General features: G+C 34.3%; 1 protein-coding gene across 5 annotated transcripts in view; it reads left to right on the forward strand.

The window, feature by feature from the left end:
* The window catches only part of TRIQK (triple QxxK/R motif containing), a 92,936-nt gene extending 76,498 nt beyond the window's left edge, over nucleotides 1-16,438 (forward strand). For all 5 annotated transcript variants that reach the window (XM_023726081.1, XM_023726082.1, XM_004370776.2 and 2 more), the window contains 2 exons: nucleotides 10,764-10,849; nucleotides 16,306-16,438. In XM_023726081.1, the coding sequence (XP_023581849.1) occupies nucleotides 10,764-10,849; nucleotides 16,306-16,419 (200 nt within the window). In that variant the 3' untranslated portion in view covers nucleotides 16,420-16,438. The remainder of the gene's footprint in view (nucleotides 1-10,763; nucleotides 10,850-16,305) is intronic.
* The last annotated feature ends 3,756 nt before the right edge of the window (nucleotides 16,439-20,194 follow it).

Here is a 20,194-nt window from a genome sequence, read left to right on the forward strand (position 1 = left end):
AAGATGCTCAGAGTCATTAGCCATCAGAGAGAGGCAAATCAAAACCACAGTGAGATACCATTATACTCCCACTAGGATTGTTGTTTGTTGTTAGGTGCCATCGAGTCGGTTCCAACTCATAGCAACCCTGTATACAACAGAACAAAATACTGCCCAGTCCTGCGCCATGCTCACAATTGTTGTTATGCTTCAGTACCTTGTTGCAGCCACTGTGTCAATCCATCTCATTGAAGGTCTTCCTGTTTTTGCTGACCCTCTAATTTACCAAGCATGATGTCCTTCTCCAGGACTGATGCCTCCTGATAACATGTCCAAAGTGTGTAAGACATTGTCTCGCCACCCTTGCTTGTAAGGAGCATTCTGGTTGTACTTCTTCCAAGACAGATTTGTTCGTTCTTTTGGCAGTCCATGGTATATTCAGTATTCTTTGCCAATGCCACAATTCAGAGGTGTCAGTTCTTCTTCAGTCTTCCTTATTCATTGTCCAGCTTTCACATGCATATGATGCAATTGAAAATACCATGGCTTGGGTCAGGCACACCTTAGTCTTCAAGGTGCTGTCTTTGCTTTTCAACACTTTAAAGAGGTCTTTTGTAGCAGATTTGCCCAATGCAACGCGTCTTTTGATTTCTTGACTGCTACTTCCCTGGATGTTGATTGTGGATCCAAGTAAAATGAAATCCTGGACAACTTCAATCTTTTCTCCATTTATCATGATGTTGCTTATTGGTCCAATTGTGAGGGTTTTTGTTTTCTCCCACTAGGATGGCTAAGATTAAAAACAAAACACAATACAAAAACAAATGTTGATGAGGATAGCGGAAACTGGAACCCTTATCCATTGCTGGTGGGAATGCAAAATGGTACAGCTGTTGTGGAAAACAGTGTGACGAATCCTCAAAAAACTAAAAAAAAAGCTGCCATATGACTCAGCAGTTCCACTCCTAGGTATATACAGCACTATTCACAGTAGCCAGAAGGTGGAAACAATCTAAATGCCCATCAGCAGATGAATGGATAAGCAAAATGTGGTACATATATACAATGGAATACTACTCAGCCAGTAGGAGAAATGAAGTTTTGATACATGCTACAGTGTGGATGGAGCTTGAAGACATTATGCTGAGCCAAATTAGCCAATCACAAAAGGACAAATATTGTCTGACCTCACTTATAAAAAGGCAAGAAAAGGAAAATGTATAGAAATCAAAGTTTATTAGTGGGTACAAGCGTGGGAGGGAGGGGGAAAAGGAAGGTTAATGTTTATGAAAAAATTGCATTGATTAAGGGTAGAGTTGTATAGCTGATTATTATAATTGCTTCCAATAAGTTGCTGTAAAAAGTTGAATTTGCAAAAATTGTGTGGTGTATTTACATCAATGAAAAAAAAAGATAAAAGAGTAGCTGCTGAGCCTGCTTATGTACAACCAACACCTCATGGAATTTGGTTTCTTGGTTTGGAGGTTTAGGATCATGGTTTCATGGGACATCCCAATTAATTGGCCTGTCTTAGTCATCTAGTGCTGCTATAAGACAAATACCACAAGTGGATGGCTTTAACAAAGAGAAGTTTATTTCCTCACAGTAAAGTACTAAAAGTCCAAATTCAAGGCATCACCTCCAGGGGAAGGCTTTCTCTCTCTGTCGGCCGTCTTCTCATCAGTGTTTCCCGAGACTAGGAGCTTCTCGGCGCAGCGACCCCGGTCCAAAGGATGCGCTCTTCTCCCCATGCTGCTTTCTTGATGGTATGAGGTCGCCCTGTCTCACTGCTCACTTCTGTCTTTTATATCTCAAGAGATTACCTCAGGACACAGTCCAGTCTTGTAAACTAAGCCCTGCCTCACTAACACAACTGCCACCCATCTTCCCTCATTAACATCATAGAGGCAGGATTTACCACACATGGGAAAATCACACAATACCGGAAATCATGGCCGAGCCAAATTGATACACACATTTTTTGGGGGACATAATCCATGACATGACCTAATAATGTGTTCAGTGCTTCTGTTCTACCTCCTAGTTCATTGTGTAGTACCTCAGGTCTTAAAAGCTTGCAAGTGGCCATCCAGGACACAATCGGTCTGTATTCACCCAGAGCAACAGAGGAAGAAGGGGAGTCAAGAATAGGAAGGGAATATGGAATGTGCGGCTACTTGCCTGGAGCAGAACTGAATGGTGCCTGTCTACCATTACTGAGCAGTTTGATCAAAGATTCTGTAGAAGAATCCTGATAAAAAGGGAGAAAATACTAAATAGAATTTCAAATTCTCAGGGACTCTAGACTTTCTGGATCCATGAAGGGTGGATGATGAACCCCTGAAACTATTGTCCTGAGAATCTATAAACCTTAAGCCAAAAGTATCCCCGGAAGTCTTCTTAAAACTGAACAATAGTTTAGCTTAACTAGTAAAAAAGGTGAGCCTTGAGCATTATGCTTTTTCAAGAACTATCTATATGGGATCAAACTGATAACAGCAACTTGAAAGATTATTAGATAGGAAACTTGGGGGACAGTGAGTTTATGTTAATGAGGGAGGAACATCTCAGAAAAGGAGGGTGAGAATGATTGTACAACCAGGAGAATGTAATCAGTGTCACTGAATTGTACATGTTGAAACTGTTGAATTGGTATATGTTTTGCTGTGTATATTCTCAACAGCAATAAAATAAATAAAATTTAAAAAACCCTATGAATCACAGCAGTCTGATCTGCAACTGATCATGGGAATAGCGCAGGACCAGGAAGCATTTCATTCTGTCGTGCATGAGGTCACCATGAGTTGGCGCTACTTGACGGCAGCTAACAACAACCGCTCCTGCAGAGGGAGTCAGTCCCTCAAGTTGAGTCTCAGATGGGACCTTTGGAGGCTGATGGATCAGTGAATGATGGGGCCAATGGGAAACAAGACAGACACCTTAAAGATCTATGTAGTGGGTTGAGTGGTAACACCCAAAAATTTATGTCCCCGTTCTAACTCCCAGAACCGTTAAATGTGATCTTATTTGGAAATAGGGTCTTTGTAGGTGTAATTAGGTGAAGGGTCTTGGGATGAGGTCATCCTGGATCACTTGGGTGCGCCCTAATCCAAAGACTGGTGTCCTTATAAGAGACATAGGAGAAGACAGAAGAGGGGACGGCCATGTGAAGATGGAGGCAGAGATTGGAGTGATGCAGCCACAAGCCCAGGAATGTCTGGAGCCACCAGAAGATGGAAGAGACAAAGAAGGATCCTCCCCTATAGCCTCTGGAGGGAGTGCAGCCCTACCAACCCCTTGATTTCTGACTTCTGGTCCCCAGAACTGTGAGAAAATAAACTTCTGTGGTTTTAAAAACAAAAAAAAAAAAAGGAAAGCCCTATGGAGCAGAGGGCTATTCTGACATACATGGGGTTGCCATGAGTTGAAATTGATTCAACAGCAACTTGTTACTGTATTCTCAGCACCTTAAGCACTGTTTGGTATATAGTAAATGCTCACTGAATAATTTCTAATGAATGAATGAAAGACTTGTTCAAGAAAATAGGATATGAAAATTTTTATGATCATAGTGGACATTTTCAATTCTGCTGAGGCACTATTTTTACTAAGACAGTCACTGATATGTTCTAGTTTTACATTAGTTCCAATACTATTCTCAGGGATTCTGGCAACTCTGTCTGCTAACCATAAAAAATAATGGCTCATGCCATTAACAGCTGGGATGCAGGTGAAAATAGTATGCTATTTTATATATATATACAGAGCCCTGGCGGCACAGTGGTTAAGAGCTCAGGCTGCTAACCAAAAGGTCGGCAGTTCGGATCCATGAGCCGCCCCTTGGAAACCGTATGGGGCAGTTCTGCTCTGTCCTGTAGGTTCGCTATGAGTCGAAGTTAACTCAGTGGCAACAGGTTTTGGGTATACATATACATTTTATGATCTGTTTCCTGCTGGGGATAATTAATATTTTATTACCTGCTAGCCAAAATAGCTTATTCATATTTTGTATTCTACTCTATAACTACATTCATAGAAGTTTAGTAATCAGATATTAGTCTATGTGAAAATGTATCAAGCAGAGATACCAATGCTTTGCCTAATATTTAATTAAGCAAAACACACCTGTTCTGTAATAGTGTGTGTGTGTGTGTGTGTGTGTGTGTGTGTGTGTGTATATATATAAAATTCTTCGTGTGCAGACATTTAAAAGACTGAAATTGTTTTTAAAGTCCACTCTATACAAGTATATAATGTAATGATATTTAAAGTAAAAAGGATGGAGAAGTACTTTTGGATTAGAGAGGTAAAAGTCCCTGAAAATCTACTTCTCCATTAAAACAATGAGAACACTGGCAGAAATTGCCAAAATCATCTTTTTCAGAAATCTGGAAATCAACTAAAGACTTACAACACTCCAGGGAGTGTTTATTCATGATAAATGGCTGAATCTTAGTTAAGAACAGCAATCTTTGTGGAATTTAATTTGCATTAATCCTATCCCTTTCCCTCTAGCTTGGCAACTTCAGTATTTGTGAAAACCAACAGTTTAGCAGCCACTGGAATGGGGCAAAATGGATTTGGAACTCCCTAAAAGTCCCATCCCTGAAGAACTTCACTATTTGACCTGACCTGAAGTTCACTAAAAACTCCATTCTCAGGAGTTATCTGTAACTGATCTGGTTTAGACCTCACTCTTTGCACACAGCCCCTTCCCCATGGCACTTGACGAAAACAATCAGCAGCAAGTGTTTAACATCCTAGCTGCCTGAGGCAGTGTTACTAGTTGAGGCTAATATAATCTGACCAGAACTCAAAAGTAAAACGTTTAGAATGAGATGTCCATAGGTTCTTTAAAAAGCTCTCACATAGATTCTTGGAAATTAGAAGGCTAAAATCTTTCACCTTTTGTTGACCTTGAGGTCAACAAAACAGGAAATGAAGGCAAGGGAAGGGCTATAAACTGTATGTAAGAGCATGGAAGATGTGCCCCAACACATGCTCCTCAGAAAAAGCTGAGGGGACTTACTGATTCAAAGCATATAAGAAAATATCTGCCCTATCATTAATTGACCACTAAGTTAACTGAGCAGAGACTTCACTGGGCACATGAGGAAGAATGCAGACTTTACAGAATTAGTCCAAGAAGGTCACTAAATAAAGAAACAGTAACTGAGAAAATCAGTGAAACCAAAAGAACAACAAACAGCAGCAACAACATACCCTATGGGAGATCTGATTTGCAGAGTTTACTAGAAATCAGTAACAGAAAGGTAGTAAGAAAATATCCAAACACTTGAAAATTAAATAACATACTTCTAAATAATCCATGTATGAAAGGGAAAAGTTCAAGAGAAATTAGAACATATTTTGAACTGACAGAAAAAGAAAATACGTTATATCAAAATTTGTGGGGTGCATCTAAGTTAGAATTTAGAGGGAAATTTATAGCACTCATGGCTTATCATAGAAAACAAAAAAGCTCTCAGATCTAGGCATCAACTTTAAGGTAGTAACAGAGACAGATTAAGCCTATATCAAGCAAAAAGAAGGAAGTAAAGATAAGGGCAGAAATCAATTAAATTTAAAACAGAGAAAATCACTGAAACCAAAGGGTAGTTTTTTGTTTTTGTTTTTTAAAGATCAATATAATAGATATAACCTCTATATAGACTCACACACACAGACACACACACACACACGCATACACACACACAAAGAAAGAAAGAATGGAAAGGGGATATTATTACAGATCCCACAACCTTTAACAGGAAAACAAGGAAATATTATAAGTAGCTCTGTGAAACTAAATTATACAACTTAGGAACAGTCAGTTCTTCAAATTCACAAACTACCAAAGCGCACCCAAGATGAAATGGTTAACCTAAATAGTCCTATAGGTATTAAACATATAGAATTCATGGTTAAGAACCTTCTAAACAATAACCCCCTAGGCCCAGATAATTTCACTTGCTAATTCTAGAAAACATTTGAAAAGAAACAACACCAATTCTACACACTATCTTCTAGAAAACGTAGGAGGAGGAAATACTTCCTAACTCTTTTTATGAGGCCAACATACTCCTTTTGGTACTCTGATACCAAACCAGACAAAAGCAGTACAAAAAAGACCAACTTTTCTCATGAACATAGATGCAAAAATTTGCACCATAATATTAGCAAATCAAATCCAGCTGTGTGTGTCTGTGTCCTGTGTCAGTGTCAGTGTATCACCATGACCAAGTGGGATTTGTGATTTATCCAGGATGCAGTACTGGTTCAATGTTTGGAAATCAATCAATGTAGTCTACCATATTAACAATCTAGAGAATAAAACAAATGATCATATTAATTCATAAAAAAGTATTTGAGAATATCCATTCATGATTTTAAAAAAACGCTTTTCACAAGCAAGGAATAGAAGGAAACATCCTTAACCTGATCAAGAGCACCTGTATAAAAACCTAGAGCTAACATCAAACTTAATGGTCAAAGACTGAATACTTTCCCACTAAGACTGGGAACAAGACAACAATATGCGCTCTCACTTCTAATCAATCTTACTGGAAGTCTTAGGCAGTGCAATAAGGTAAGAAAAAGAAATAAAAGGCATACAGATTTGAAAGGAAGAAATAAAATTGTCCCTATTTCACAGACATTTTTGTCTTTAAAAAATCCCAAGGAATCTACAAAATACCTACAGAACTAAGAAGTGAGTTTAGCAATGCCACAGGACACAAGCTAGCACACAACATTTGATCTTATTTCTACACAGCAGCAATTTGAAACCAAGTTTTTTTTTTAAGACTGTTCAGTTTACAATAGCTTTCGCAAAAGTGAAAAACTCAGGTATAAATCGAACAAAATGTGTGCAGTAATTGTATGCTAAAAACTACAACATGCTGATGAAACTAACTCAAGACCTAAATCATTGATGAGACATGCCATGTTCATAGACTGGAAGACTCTCCATAATAAAGTGTCACTGCTTTCCAAATTAATCTATAAATTTAGAAAATACAAATCAAAATCTCAGCAGGAATTTTTGTAGATGTAAAGCTGATCCTAAAATTTATACGGAAAGGCAAAGGATTTGGGAGAGTGAATGAAAGAAGCCATCATCAAAGATCAAATACTGTATATTCCATTAATATGACATTGAAAATATAAAACTGTAGAAATAGACAATAGATTTGTGATTGCCAGGAATTATGGATGGGAGGAGGGATGACTATAAATGGATAGCACAAGCAAGTTTTTGGAGTAATTGAACTATTTTATATCCTGATTATGGTAGCAGTTACGTGAATGTGTTACAATTCATAGAACTGTATACCAAAGGGGGAAAACTTAATTTCAACAAAATGAAACAAACAGTATGATAGGATTATATTGGAGGGAGAGAGCATAAATCAGTCAATAAGGAAGCATGGAGATAAGGAGAAAAAGCTGTTTTCACCTGCATTATGCCATTAAGAAAAATCAGTTCCTGTTGAGTCAATTCCAACTCATAGCGATCCTATGTATTTCAGAGAAGAACTGCACTCCATAGCGTTTTCAATAGCTGTGACCTTTCAGAAGTAGATTGCCAGGACTTTCTTCTGAGGCACCTCTGGGTGAATTGGAACCACCAGCCTTTCCGTTAATAGCTGAACACTTAACTGTTTGCGCCACCCAGGGACTCCTCACTATGTTACAGGGAATGAAAATACAGGAATTATGTAATGAATGGTGTCATTGAGGATTGTCTTAGTCATCTAGTGCTGCTATAACAGAAATACCACAAGTGCATGGCTTTAACAAAGAGACGTTTATTCTCTCACAGTCCAGTAGGTTACAAGTCCAAATGCAGGGCATCAGCTCGCTCCAGGAGAAGGCTTTCTCTGTCTTTCAGCTCAGGAGGAAGATCCATGTCATCAGTCTTCCCTTGGTCTGGGAGCATCTCTGCGCAGAAACATCAGGTCCAAAGGATGTACTCTGCTTCCAGCACAGCTTTCTTGGTGGTATGAGGTTCCCATGTGTCTCTGCTCACTTCTTTTTATCTCAAAAGAGATTGGCTTAAGATATTATCCAATCTTGTATACCTCATCAGTATAACTGCTGCTAACCCATCTTATTAGATCATAGTGATTGAATCTGTAACACATAAGGAAATCACATCAGATTACAAAATGGTACACCATTATACAATACTGGGAATCATGTCCCAGCCAAGTGACAGATATTTTGGGGGGACACAATTCAATCCATGACAAGGATAAAGAAACTAGATAATTGAGGCCCAAGTTTTTCTCTTCACATCAAGTTTATTGAGCAATTGCCAGGTAACTTCTTTGGTTATTGCATTATTCATAAAACCAAAATCAGACCAAGTTATGCCCAAGAAAACAGTCTGTATATAAAATCTCGATAATCTAAATATTTTTTTCTGCATGTGTTAAGAACTTGGAAGGCAGGGACGTTTTGTATTTTATATGTATTTTTACAATCCTTTGGCCACAGGTATCTTTCTTGAAGCCATAAAAAATTAAAATGTTGAAAATCTCTTTGAGTGTGATGGAAAGATCTGGTTTTAGTTAGTTATAAAGAACTTAACAGATGCCCCTCCAAACGTTTGTGCTTAGTAGACTGAAAACCACATTTTGCATTATATAATTTTGGATATCATAGTCAGCAAGGAGAATGCTAAATTAATGACAGATGTACTGTTTGGAGAACTACCAGGTGTACAATAATTTTTGAAGCCATTTATTTATTATCAGTATGGTTTCATATGTTCATATCGACTCTAAATGTGGAATTATTATTATCTAAGAGAATATAGGGGTTGAATGGAAATAAAATACATTATTTAACCAATGGTTGTATGGTATTTGAAGTAGAGTAATAAATTCTCACTTTAACGTTGATTCTTTCAGGTATATTTGAATTTGTTTTATGATAGACGCATTATCAAAAAGATTGTATATCTGTATGCAACATGGGTTAAGATAATCCTTTTTCATTTGTTTGTTTTTTTCCACATTGCACTCAGAGTTTATCATAGGGTATGAGTAGGATAAAACAAGAAATGACTTTTTGGCCTCAAATCTATGTTCTTCAAATTTCTTTTTTGATTCTCATTAGAAACTTCCTTTGTAACTCTGAGTGGAGGCATTTGATGTGTCACCATTTTCATTGTTCTGAACTGTTTATACCTCAGCAGGAATAGTGACATTAATAGGTCAACTGTTGAGATGTGAAATCAGAGTGAACACTTGTCAGAGTCTTTTCAGCAAAATTAAATGTTACTAATTTAAAATGGGACAGAGTAATATTTTTCTGTATTTTATTCATTTCATAATTTAAATTTAGATCATTTGATACACATTTTTACAGTTCGCTCATTTCTGGATCATTAAACTCCATCATCAAATAATATTTATTAAGCTTCTCAATACTCATAGATCCAGAAAGACTGCTGTACAATAGCAGTTAAGGTTAAGGAAATAGTATTCACTGTTTCTTTAAAGAAAAATACATGACTCTTCAGCTAAAGACACACTTGTATGTGTTTGGTGAACACTAATGTAGTATTTCTTCATTACTCCCATTCGTTTGACTCACTCCTCCCTGCCATTTCTAATTCTAAAAATTGATATGGTATTATGAAGGTACTTTTGAATTATTAGCAGACATAAATAAATATATTGCACATTAAATTTTTATGATATACTTTAGATCATCTGTTTTCATATTTATTTCAGTGTGAAGAAGGTATGGAAATTAAGGTTAGAAGTTGTATTATTTACATAAAGGAAATGTAGCAGTAAGTTTTGGAAACATGGTCATTGATAGGAAAGGGAATAAGATGGAAACAACAGGGAAAATAAGGAGAATATAAAATAGCCAAAGAGATTATATGGTCATATATTAACTCCCACTCAGAATAACATGATAACATGTTACATTTGAGACTCATTTGACCCAAATCTTACTTAAGAGTTTGGTCAACAAAATAGTATATTATTCAAGCCAGTGCTTTTGTTGTTGTTAAATTCATTTTCTCCTCAGACTGTGTAATAGCTCTTTTGTTATCATTAGTAGGTTTGCCAGATGGTTCACAAAAAAAGGAAATTTGGTGACATTAATTCAGTTTTGTTCATTTTTGGCTATAAAATGTGGTAGAGAATGTTGAAACTAATATCTAAATGTAGCTCTCATATGTCTTTTATCTAGCCATATTTATTCTGCCCTGTCAACAGAATACAAAAGTTAAATACACATTTTTTTGGTGAATTCAGGGAATAAAAGTTCATTATCTACAGATTCTTTCTTTAGTCTCTTACTTTGAGAAAACTTGGGGATAAATTGATTATTTGAATACTTAATATACCCATTATAAAATAAGTTTATAATGAGCTGTTATTCTTCAATTATGAACACAAAGTTAACTTTACATATTAATGGGATCTTAAGTATAATGTTTACGCATTTGTTCCCAAATATTTCCAAAAGTTTTACTCTGTCTAAATTTCTTATTCTCTAAAGTAAGTTTTTATCTTTTTTTGATATTCACTGCACATCAAATGAAAGATGTATGTCAGAATCTTCTTCCTGAAAAAGTAAGAGAGGAGGAAAAGTTGACCTTAGGGTGACAAGTTTATGGTTTCCACAACTGGGAACTACTTTGCAACTCTGTGTGTCTGTTTTACTCTATTTAAACATCCTTTGACATTTCAGATGGCTGTTAGACTTGAATTATCTATAAGCATAACTTATTGTCTGAAACTATTTCTTTCTAGGTAAACAGGATTATAAAAAAACCAAACCTATTTTACGAGCAACCAAATTAAAAGCAGAAGCAAAGAAAACAGCAATAGGCATAAAGGTAGACCTGTATTTAATAACTTTAAAATTTGATATATGCATGCCATTTCATTTTCTAAAACTGGATTGCATAAATGTTGAATTCTAAGTGTTTCATGACATTTCAAAATCTAAGTAGACTGCCAGAATCAAAGGTTTTTATAAAGAATTCACTTAATGAAAAACATTGTTCCTATCTTGAGATTTTAAAAGATCTTAAAATTGTTTAACACAGTGTCACTTAAGACAACCAGTTATACTTAAAGTTGCCATTTATATATTGCTTTTACTTGCTACTGTGTATATTGTTCAAACATTTCAGTGATTTATAATATCTTAGCCAAAACTCTCATTTTCAGTAAATTATGCTTTATAATTATTGAAATTTTAGTTGTTATTATATATACTTAGATCATTGTTATATGAAATTTTATTCTGTATATGTTATTATCGTTGTTCGTACTCTCTATGATGAAATTCTGATGATGTTCCCGAACTTCTTCTTTTAGAAAACTGATATTTTAACTGCTTAACAGGGATAAATGTAACTAACAATAATGTTAGCAGATATTAATCCAATGTGCTAATACAATGAAGTTGAGCAAAATTACATTTATATTATTACCCATGTTATTCTTTGCCAAGTATTTAGAATCAAATTAAACTACTGATAGAAAAATTAATTTGGCAGCCCTACTGTCAAATGTGTAAAATAAAAATGACCAGTACTTACAGTTTATTTAAATATTAAAATGTTAAAAGGAGATTTTGTTTTTTATCTGGCAGATGAAAAATCAATTATTCTAAGTTATAGCTTATAGCAAATGCCAAGGTATTACTACCAAGCTGTAACAGCTGTTGAACTGCCAGATGATATATTTGGTTGTCTTCCAGAATTTGCTATTATGATCACGAAACACTGCCTCCTTTTTGCTCCTGATTGCTGATTTTGATCAAGCATTGCCGTGTGATGCGGTATGTTTTCACAACATAATCTCTTCAGTTAGTGCTGTGTGTCAGTTTTTAATGAGAAAAAGTAGACTGCCTTTTTGTTTAAGAGAGATGATAAATCTTTTGAAGTTTTTTTCTAATTTCCTCTGAAATTTCACTCATCCTTTAAAAAATATCACCATGACATGACCTTTCTAAAAGCAATGCTTAATTTTTTAATTTTATGTTTAGTTACTTGCCGATTGTCTCTTGAAGTGAGAGCATTACTTGCTATTTTCCTCCAAGGCAATATGTCACTTACTTTTACCTTTTACAATGAGTAGTTGTTTTTTTTTTTAGAAAAAAATTGAGGTAGCAAAACCTACTTGTGGCACAATATACTGAAGAGCTATATGTTAGAATTTGAGATAACAGTACAGCCATTCATTTATTTATATACTGTTTTCTTAAACAATCTTTTTTACTTGCTCATATAATTTTTTTTTTTTTTTAATTTGGGGAAATAACTATGTTCCCAGTATGAGGTAAAGTCTATCTTATAGTACAGTTATCTAATACATATGTTTTAAAAAATGTAGAATTTATTTGTCTTTTAATTTGTGAGAAAAAATTCTTAGATTTCATTTATAATTTAAAGTATGTACAGAAGAGTTTCTAACTGACATCAGAAGATAACTCCTATTTAATAAGCTAGCATATCATTTTGAGTTGTCAACTTGTGGAAAACAAGGAACTTAACTTTAAATATTGTTTACTTTGCTTGAAAATGTATGTGAAGAGCCCATTAAAATGATAAGAAACTTTCTAGAATCAGAATCATGGAGGTGTTTTACATTTTAAAACCGGCATACTAATTAGTTTGCCCTGTCAGACTTTGATTGCCTTGTCATTTTGGCATAGGATTTTAAATAGCGAAGTTTCTTTCAGCAATTGCCATTTAATGTTTTTTAATTTCCCCAGTGAGTGATTTTATCCATATTGATAATGTCAGAGAAGCAACTAAGGACTTAGGAACATCACACATGTTTGACTCTTATCTAGTTGATCAAGGATGACCATAATATTGTAATATGTTATCACTTTACTATTCTTTAGAATGAATCATAGTTATGTCCTTAAAAATAATTTAAATGTACAAAAAGTATGAACAGTTGTATGGAATAGAAAAATAACAACACCGAACACAAGATAAGAAGATATAATATCACATCTCTCTAGTCCCTTACTCCTGCCATGAGCTAGCTGAATCTGAGCTGGCACATTTATAAAATGGAGATTTATTCGTACTGTTGTTGTTGTTGTTAGGTGCTGTCAAGTTGGTTCCGACTCATAGCAACCCTATAGGACAGAGTAGAACTGCCTCATAGGATTTCCAAGGAGCAGCTGGTGGATTTGAACTACCTACCTTTTGGTTAGCAACTGAGCTCTTAACCACTACACCACCAGGGCTCCCATACTGTTGATAGGAAAGTTAAATAATACATTAAAAACACTTCAAACATTAACCTTAGCAGTAGGAGGCATTTATGAATTGTCAGTTGATTGAGAAAACGTTTTTCAAATTAGCCATTTCTAGTTTATGTAAATAAGACTTCCTTAGGATGTTTTTCTTTGGTCTGAAGATCCCCTACTTCAACTAAGTCTGTATTATGTGACTATATCATCCCTTACAAAATGTTCACAGTTTTGCTATGGAGATAGTATTGTGAGTATTAGTATTGTAAAGTTTAAAAAGCATTATATTATTTTAATATACCTTTATAAAGATCATATAAATTTTATTTATTCCTTCATCATTTATTTAGAAACTATTATAAGTGTTGTAATGTTCTAGAGCCTGTGGATAGAAAGGTGAATTAAACATGATCATCTTGGAGGAACTTACATAAGAAATCACTTCTGGATTTAGTTATCTTATCAAATGAACAATATTGATTGATAAATCATGGGCTAGAGATATGAAGAACTGTGCAATAGGGCCTTTACCCTCAAAGGCTTTTAGTGCCTTTTTGTAAACGTGTAATATAAAATGTTTCGGGGAGTAGTTAATGATTCCAGGAAAGTAAATATGATTGTGCTAAAATCTAGAATTAATTTCTATGGAAAAGCTATTTTATTTCATTCTGTCTTGTACATATAAATAAAATACTGTAATTTAAGATCCATTAATGAAATGAGTGCCACCTCAAAAATATTTGAACATCTAACGTTTGCTGTTTGGTTGCTGTTCATTTAGGAGATTATTTCTAAAGAATTATAATATCACTAATATATTTTTTTAGAAGGCCAAATACCTGTGTTCCCTAGTATTTAAAAGAAAAAAGGTAATAGATATTTGATCATTCGTTCATTTATTCATTTCTTTGAGGGTTTATTTGAGAGGTATACTAAAGATAAGAATCAAAAATTTAATTTTTATTTTAAGTAAATAAAATACTCAGGTATCAACCAGATCCTCTCAACAGCCTCTTGGGATGAGCCAGCTTGAAAAGTTATGTTCTTTTTTGTTCTTTCTGATTTAAAATTAAAAATGGAAGGGGTGGGGAAGCGTAATAAATGCCTCTAGGTCTCTAAGTTATGATTGGTATCAGCAGAATCCTGAAAGCAGTATTTTCAAAATTTAAAGTTGTTTTAACCCTCCAAATATTCTGCCTCCACAATGCTTGTATCCTTAATAAAACATGGACATTTTAAAGAGTATAATTTGCTGTCTCTCCCCAACCAGTACTTCGTATGCCACCCACACCATATGTTGAATAGACTTAATTGAATTAATGGATCCTTTGAAGCTATAGTCTTTGAATGTTCTTTGCTACCTACCCTAAAACCCTTTTTCATGCCTGTGGATATTCTAGAAATGTAAAGATGATACAGAGTCATTTTAAAGGATAAGAAGGAGGAGCTGAAAAGCAGCAATTAGAGTTGACTGTCAAGGAGATGAGAATCATGGCCTCCAATCAAGAGTAAAAACTTTGTATCTGCATTAAGCTCGTATGAATGGTTACTGCTGCTTAACAGTTTTGTCGTCCACTATACAGAACAGATGGAGTTTGCAGTTGTGTGTCACTTGTTTATTACATCCTCTTAAAATTAGTAGCTGTGTAACCAGATGGGTCTGGGAGCACAGCTGTGGATATAAGAAAATAAATGAAACCTGTCTGATGCTGCCGTGCCCTTTCGAGATGCCAAAGTGTTCCAACTGCAACAAAGAAATATTCACTTTCATTTGACATTATATTAATGTATTAGATTTTTAAAAAATCAGATCTTACAAAAATAGCTGACACTGTGTTTTCAGCCCATGGCTTTTATTAATATTTATTTTCATAGTTTGTAAATATAGATAAATGAAATTATGAAGCTAAAAATCTGTATGAAGTGTCCATTTTCAATTTCAACATTCAGGTTAAAATTCCACGTTCACAATAAACCAAATTTATTTTAATGTTTTTTAAAGTTTATTAGATGGCATGTGTTGAATTGTTGATTTTATAGTCTTATAAAATGTAAAATATATTCATGTAAATGCAAATGAATTTCTTCTCCATAAAAGAATTCCAGGTAATAGGTGTGGTATACCAGTAAAAATTAGAAGGGACTATTAAGCCTTCAGGATCCTGAGGTGACACTATTTGCCCTTTTTTTCTCCTTAGCTAAATGATATATTAATATTGAGAATGTTCCTTGATGTTGTGTGTGTATATATATATGTGTGTCTGTGTGTGTATATATATATATATATGTAGAAGAAATTTATAGACTTTCTGAGAAATAATATTAATTTTACCATTTACATAGTAATTATTTTTGGCCATTATTTCTATGTAATTGATTAATCTACATCAAATCATCATCCTTCACAGAACCATCCTGCACAGTTGAGATAAATTATGCTGTATGATTCTATATGAGTTAAGAGTACTCAGTTTGTTCTCCCCTATTATAAGTTATGGAATTTAGAAGTTAAAAATTAGAATTTCACAATAGTCACATTTAATAGGGATGTTTACAGAGATATAATTTAGAAACTGGTTATAATAACAGTTTCTTTCAATTAGAAAAAAGTGACAAAATAAAGTTTAAAAAAATCTATGTTCAAATGCTATAACTAATAATAAATTTATTAAAACAACAAATAAAGTTAAATGTACTCAAATAGAGAGCAGATAAACTCCGTAGGCACAAACTATATTGTTTTCACTTAGAATTTTTCACCGAACTGTGAAAATATATTAAAATGATGAATTTGAATTTTACAGTTAGAAAACCATAAATAATAAAATTAAATAGAAATAATAGAAATAAATCACCCACTGATGTACTTGCAGTTCCACTAGGTATTGTCAAGTGCAAAATAAGCTTCTTTCTTTAATGGCAAAAATTTTAAACAAAAATTGTGACAGTTAACTTCAAATTATTCATTATAGACTAAAGAATTATATCTGAGTTTATTTTATCTGATGAAACTGATAACCTGACCAATCTCTTTTCATTAATTTCAAGTCTTACTATTTTTTTCTTCCCCAGGAAGTTGGCCTCGTTCTTGCAGCTATATGGGCTCTCCTGCTGGCTTTCTATGCTTTCTTTTATCTCAGACTGTCCATGGATGTTGATCCTGATCTGGAACGAGATGAAGATTAGCAGTGCAGCAAGCAATACATAAAAGAGAAATAATTTTATAAAAGCACCTCTTGGGACCAGTACTTTCTGAAGTACTGAAACTGCAACATCTTGAATTCTTTTCAGCTTGCAGAAATATCTTTTTAATTGCATAGGATATCAAGAAAAAAGCCTTACCCAGAAATGTGGTAAAATATATGCTTCTGGTGTCTTTATAAATCTTTCTACTTTGACAGGCAGTCTATACATGGTGCATTTAAATAAAACAGAAAACAGATCCTAAATTCCTCAGAGTCTTAACAATTCATATGTAGAACTCCATCACTTACGGATTACTAAATCTATTTTTCTTTCTGTGTGCATGATAAGTAAAAGTACGTATTCCTCATTTACAGAAACATACTCAAATCACATTCAGAGCCTAAGAAGGAACAAAAGTCATGGGAAAATTTTCATTTTACAAAGAAGCCCTGCTTTTTCTCCAGACATATTTTATATCATTAGAGAGACTATCTGCACATACATCTACAGTAGTAATCTTTTTCCTTCTTTGCCAACTGTTCAGTGCACATGTGCTCCATTAGAAGTGGCACCTGGATGACAGAAGCTCAAAGAGTCACATATGTCTCTAAAATAGAGCTCCTTTCCTCTTGGGCTTTCTGAAGTGGTGTAAATAGAAAGTTCAGTTGATCTTGATTTTAATTAACTTATTACTCTGTTAATATAAACTTTGGAATTCTATTTTAATTACGTTGTTCTGGCTGCTTGCAGTATTAGTTTGCCCCTCTTGTTAGGGAGATATGTAACAATCTGTCTTTTAATTGTGCAGTCTTTTTCATACAGCCGTAATAGAAGAAGTTCCATCTACCCAGAATCGTTTTTCTTTGGTTATCTCTTAAATCAGAACGATACCAAGTTGTTTTTAAAAATTACATTTGTCCCTTAAATTAGAACTCTTCAGTGGAAATTAAATAGTGGAAGAAAAATACATGTCTCGTATTACTCTTGTGTAGTTTTCTGTTCGTATACTTTTATCAAGGTGTATTGGTTTGTTAGAGCATAATGACCAAGATATTCAGTAGTTTTTACTGGTACTATTTTTTTTTTTTTTACTTTATTTTTAAAACACATAAAGCTTAGAAGATGGGGAAATGTGTCCACAGTAGAGTTGTCAGCTACTATAGTGTATAAAAATGCCTAGAAAATGAACATTGTCACAAAGTATTATTGTATATGCATTGTACCTATGAAGAATAAAATAAAATGTTAAGATTGTTTCCATACTGGCCAAGAGAAGAATGTTTTGATAAATACCCTGGTAATACAGAGGACTTTATAAGCACAGTTTCTAAAAAAGATATTCTTTGGTACTTTTGAAGATAGTTGAATATGATTGTATAGCATTATTTTCTGTTGAATTTTTTCATGTAACATGATTTATTTCATCAGTGTGAAAACAGCCAAAGGTTCCAATATCCCCACAGGTCATTTATGCCAAACAACTAAGGACAAAATTCAGCCAGTGTTATCTGCTGGATTCTTCCCCTTCAGATCACAAACTCAGGAGACAGTCCAAGAGTTCCTGAACACTCACCACAGCTGACCAATCCAAGTGGCATTTTTAGGAAAGGTTGCAGCATTTAGTGCCATGTGGTGTGTCTGTTCATGAAGTGGGAGGCAAGGGGATATCCAAGCTGGCATTTTGGATATGATGGGCCTTTTCCTTTCCTGAGTGACATGCCACATGTCAAGAAATACTGCCTTCCCCCACTCCCATCACATTTACGTGAACAATTTTCATTTAGCTATTTCCCCTCCCATATGGTGTTAAAAACAGTCATTTTAAATGAAGCTCATTTCTAGTTTTTAGTGATAATTTAGATGGGAGGATATGTAATAATGGTTTATTGGACGTCTAGCCAATTGAGATATATATGACACAGTTTCAGGTATTTAAAATAAACGACTGTACTCTTGGAAATGTTTGAAAATTCATCCTGACAAATCTTTATCATCCTGTTTTACTCTTGAGATGTGCTTTTGGGAAAAAAAAAAAAAAGTTTCTGATCCTAATAAATAATAGTCAAAATATAGTATGATTATAGGGAAGTTTCCTTGCCTAGTTTAATTGCTATTTTGAGTCACTGCCCATTTGTATGACTGATTGACTTTGATGACCCCCAAAACCAAAAAAATCAAACCTGTTGCTATCAAGTCGATTCTGATTGATGACCGCAGAGAACCGTAAATGCCAAAGGCTAAACTCTTTGAATTTAATAAATAGCAGGTAAAGTGGGACAATGTATGTTTACACAACACTGTTTTTGTGAAATACAGATTTTGTGAACTCACATTAACTGAGAAGCAGCCAGTCCTCTGTAGAGGAATCCCAGACTGAAAGTCTGGTTTGAATCTTTGAAGACATAGAAGCGATATCCGGCCTGCTGTTTCAGCGGACCACACTTTTGAACCACAAGTGGTGTTTGGCATAAATATGAGACTGGCACCAGACAAAAATTTTAGGCGTGGGTTTCCCCCTTCCCCTAATAATTCACTGTTCACAGTAGTTTAGGTGACAAAAACAGAAAAATTATAATGACTTTACAGAACGTTAGAATCTATTTGTTAACATATTCTGTGGAATAGATTTCAGCTAATGCCACAGACTTAAAATACAGCCTGTGGAATACCATGAATGAAGGTTGAAGGACTGCTGGTTCTTATTTTGCATATATGTTTAGGTATAGGTAAAAAATATATAAATTCCTTTGATAAGAGGAGATACTTTAAATATTTCAAGTAGAAATTCATGGGGGAAAAAAAAAACCTCTGCCTATTTTATTATCAAAATAGAGTTTGTTGTTGTTTTAAGGTGGCAAAATACTTCAAGATTTTCTATCTTACACATTTTTTATGTAGACAGAAGAGATGCTCCCACCCCAACCAATGATTGTAAAATCCTGAGAGTATGTTCTTACTAATTTCTGTGATTCTAATAGTGTCATAATCTGCACATACTTAGTAAGTGCATGTTAAAATCTAAGTTAATTTTTTCTTTAGTCTTCTCAGAGCCTGGCACAGTAGTTTGCATGTAGTAGAAGCTCAAAAATTGGTTGAAATTCATAAATAAAATTTTTAAATCACAATATTGATCAACTCAGCATTTAGTGTTTATGGTTATTGGTTGTTTTGGAATATGTATATGTTTCATTCTGGTTCTCTTTAAAGTCAAGAGAACTAGGATTATGGTTGCTGTAGAACATAGATATTGCTCTTTTCTAGGAAATTAAATGTGCCCTTTTTTTCTTAGTATTATTAAAAACCATAGTCAACATTTTAAATCCAATTTAGCATACACTGTCACTCCAAATGAAAATAAAACTAAATTTTTATTAGAGTGTTTATATTTATGTGAATACTAAATACTGAATTTATGTGAATATTTCCAGATTCTAAAATTATATAGTAATATTTCACTGGAGTGAATTGCGCTTTAGGTAAGCATCAGAAATAAACTTCTAGAAATTAAACTTATAAAATTTTAATGTGTTTTATCCATAACATAAGGTTGTTGAGGCAGAGACCATCTAGAATAACTTTATATTCTTTTCTTTGCAACAGTTATGCTTCTTTCCACTTACCTGAGGCTTCTCCGGGGAGACTCTTACCACTTCTCCTTTAGCGGCACCGCCTTCTCTTATTAGAATTGCTCCAATGCAGCATGGCTAGAATGATATTTGCTAGATATCTTCCATTGACAACATACCTAGAATCAGTGGAACCCACAGTAAAAACC

This window comes from Trichechus manatus, unplaced genomic scaffold, assembly GCF_000243295.1.
Source record: "Trichechus manatus latirostris isolate Lorelei unplaced genomic scaffold, TriManLat1.0 scaffold00009, whole genome shotgun sequence".
NCBI classification, from domain to species: domain Eukaryota; kingdom Metazoa; phylum Chordata; class Mammalia; order Sirenia; family Trichechidae; genus Trichechus; species Trichechus manatus.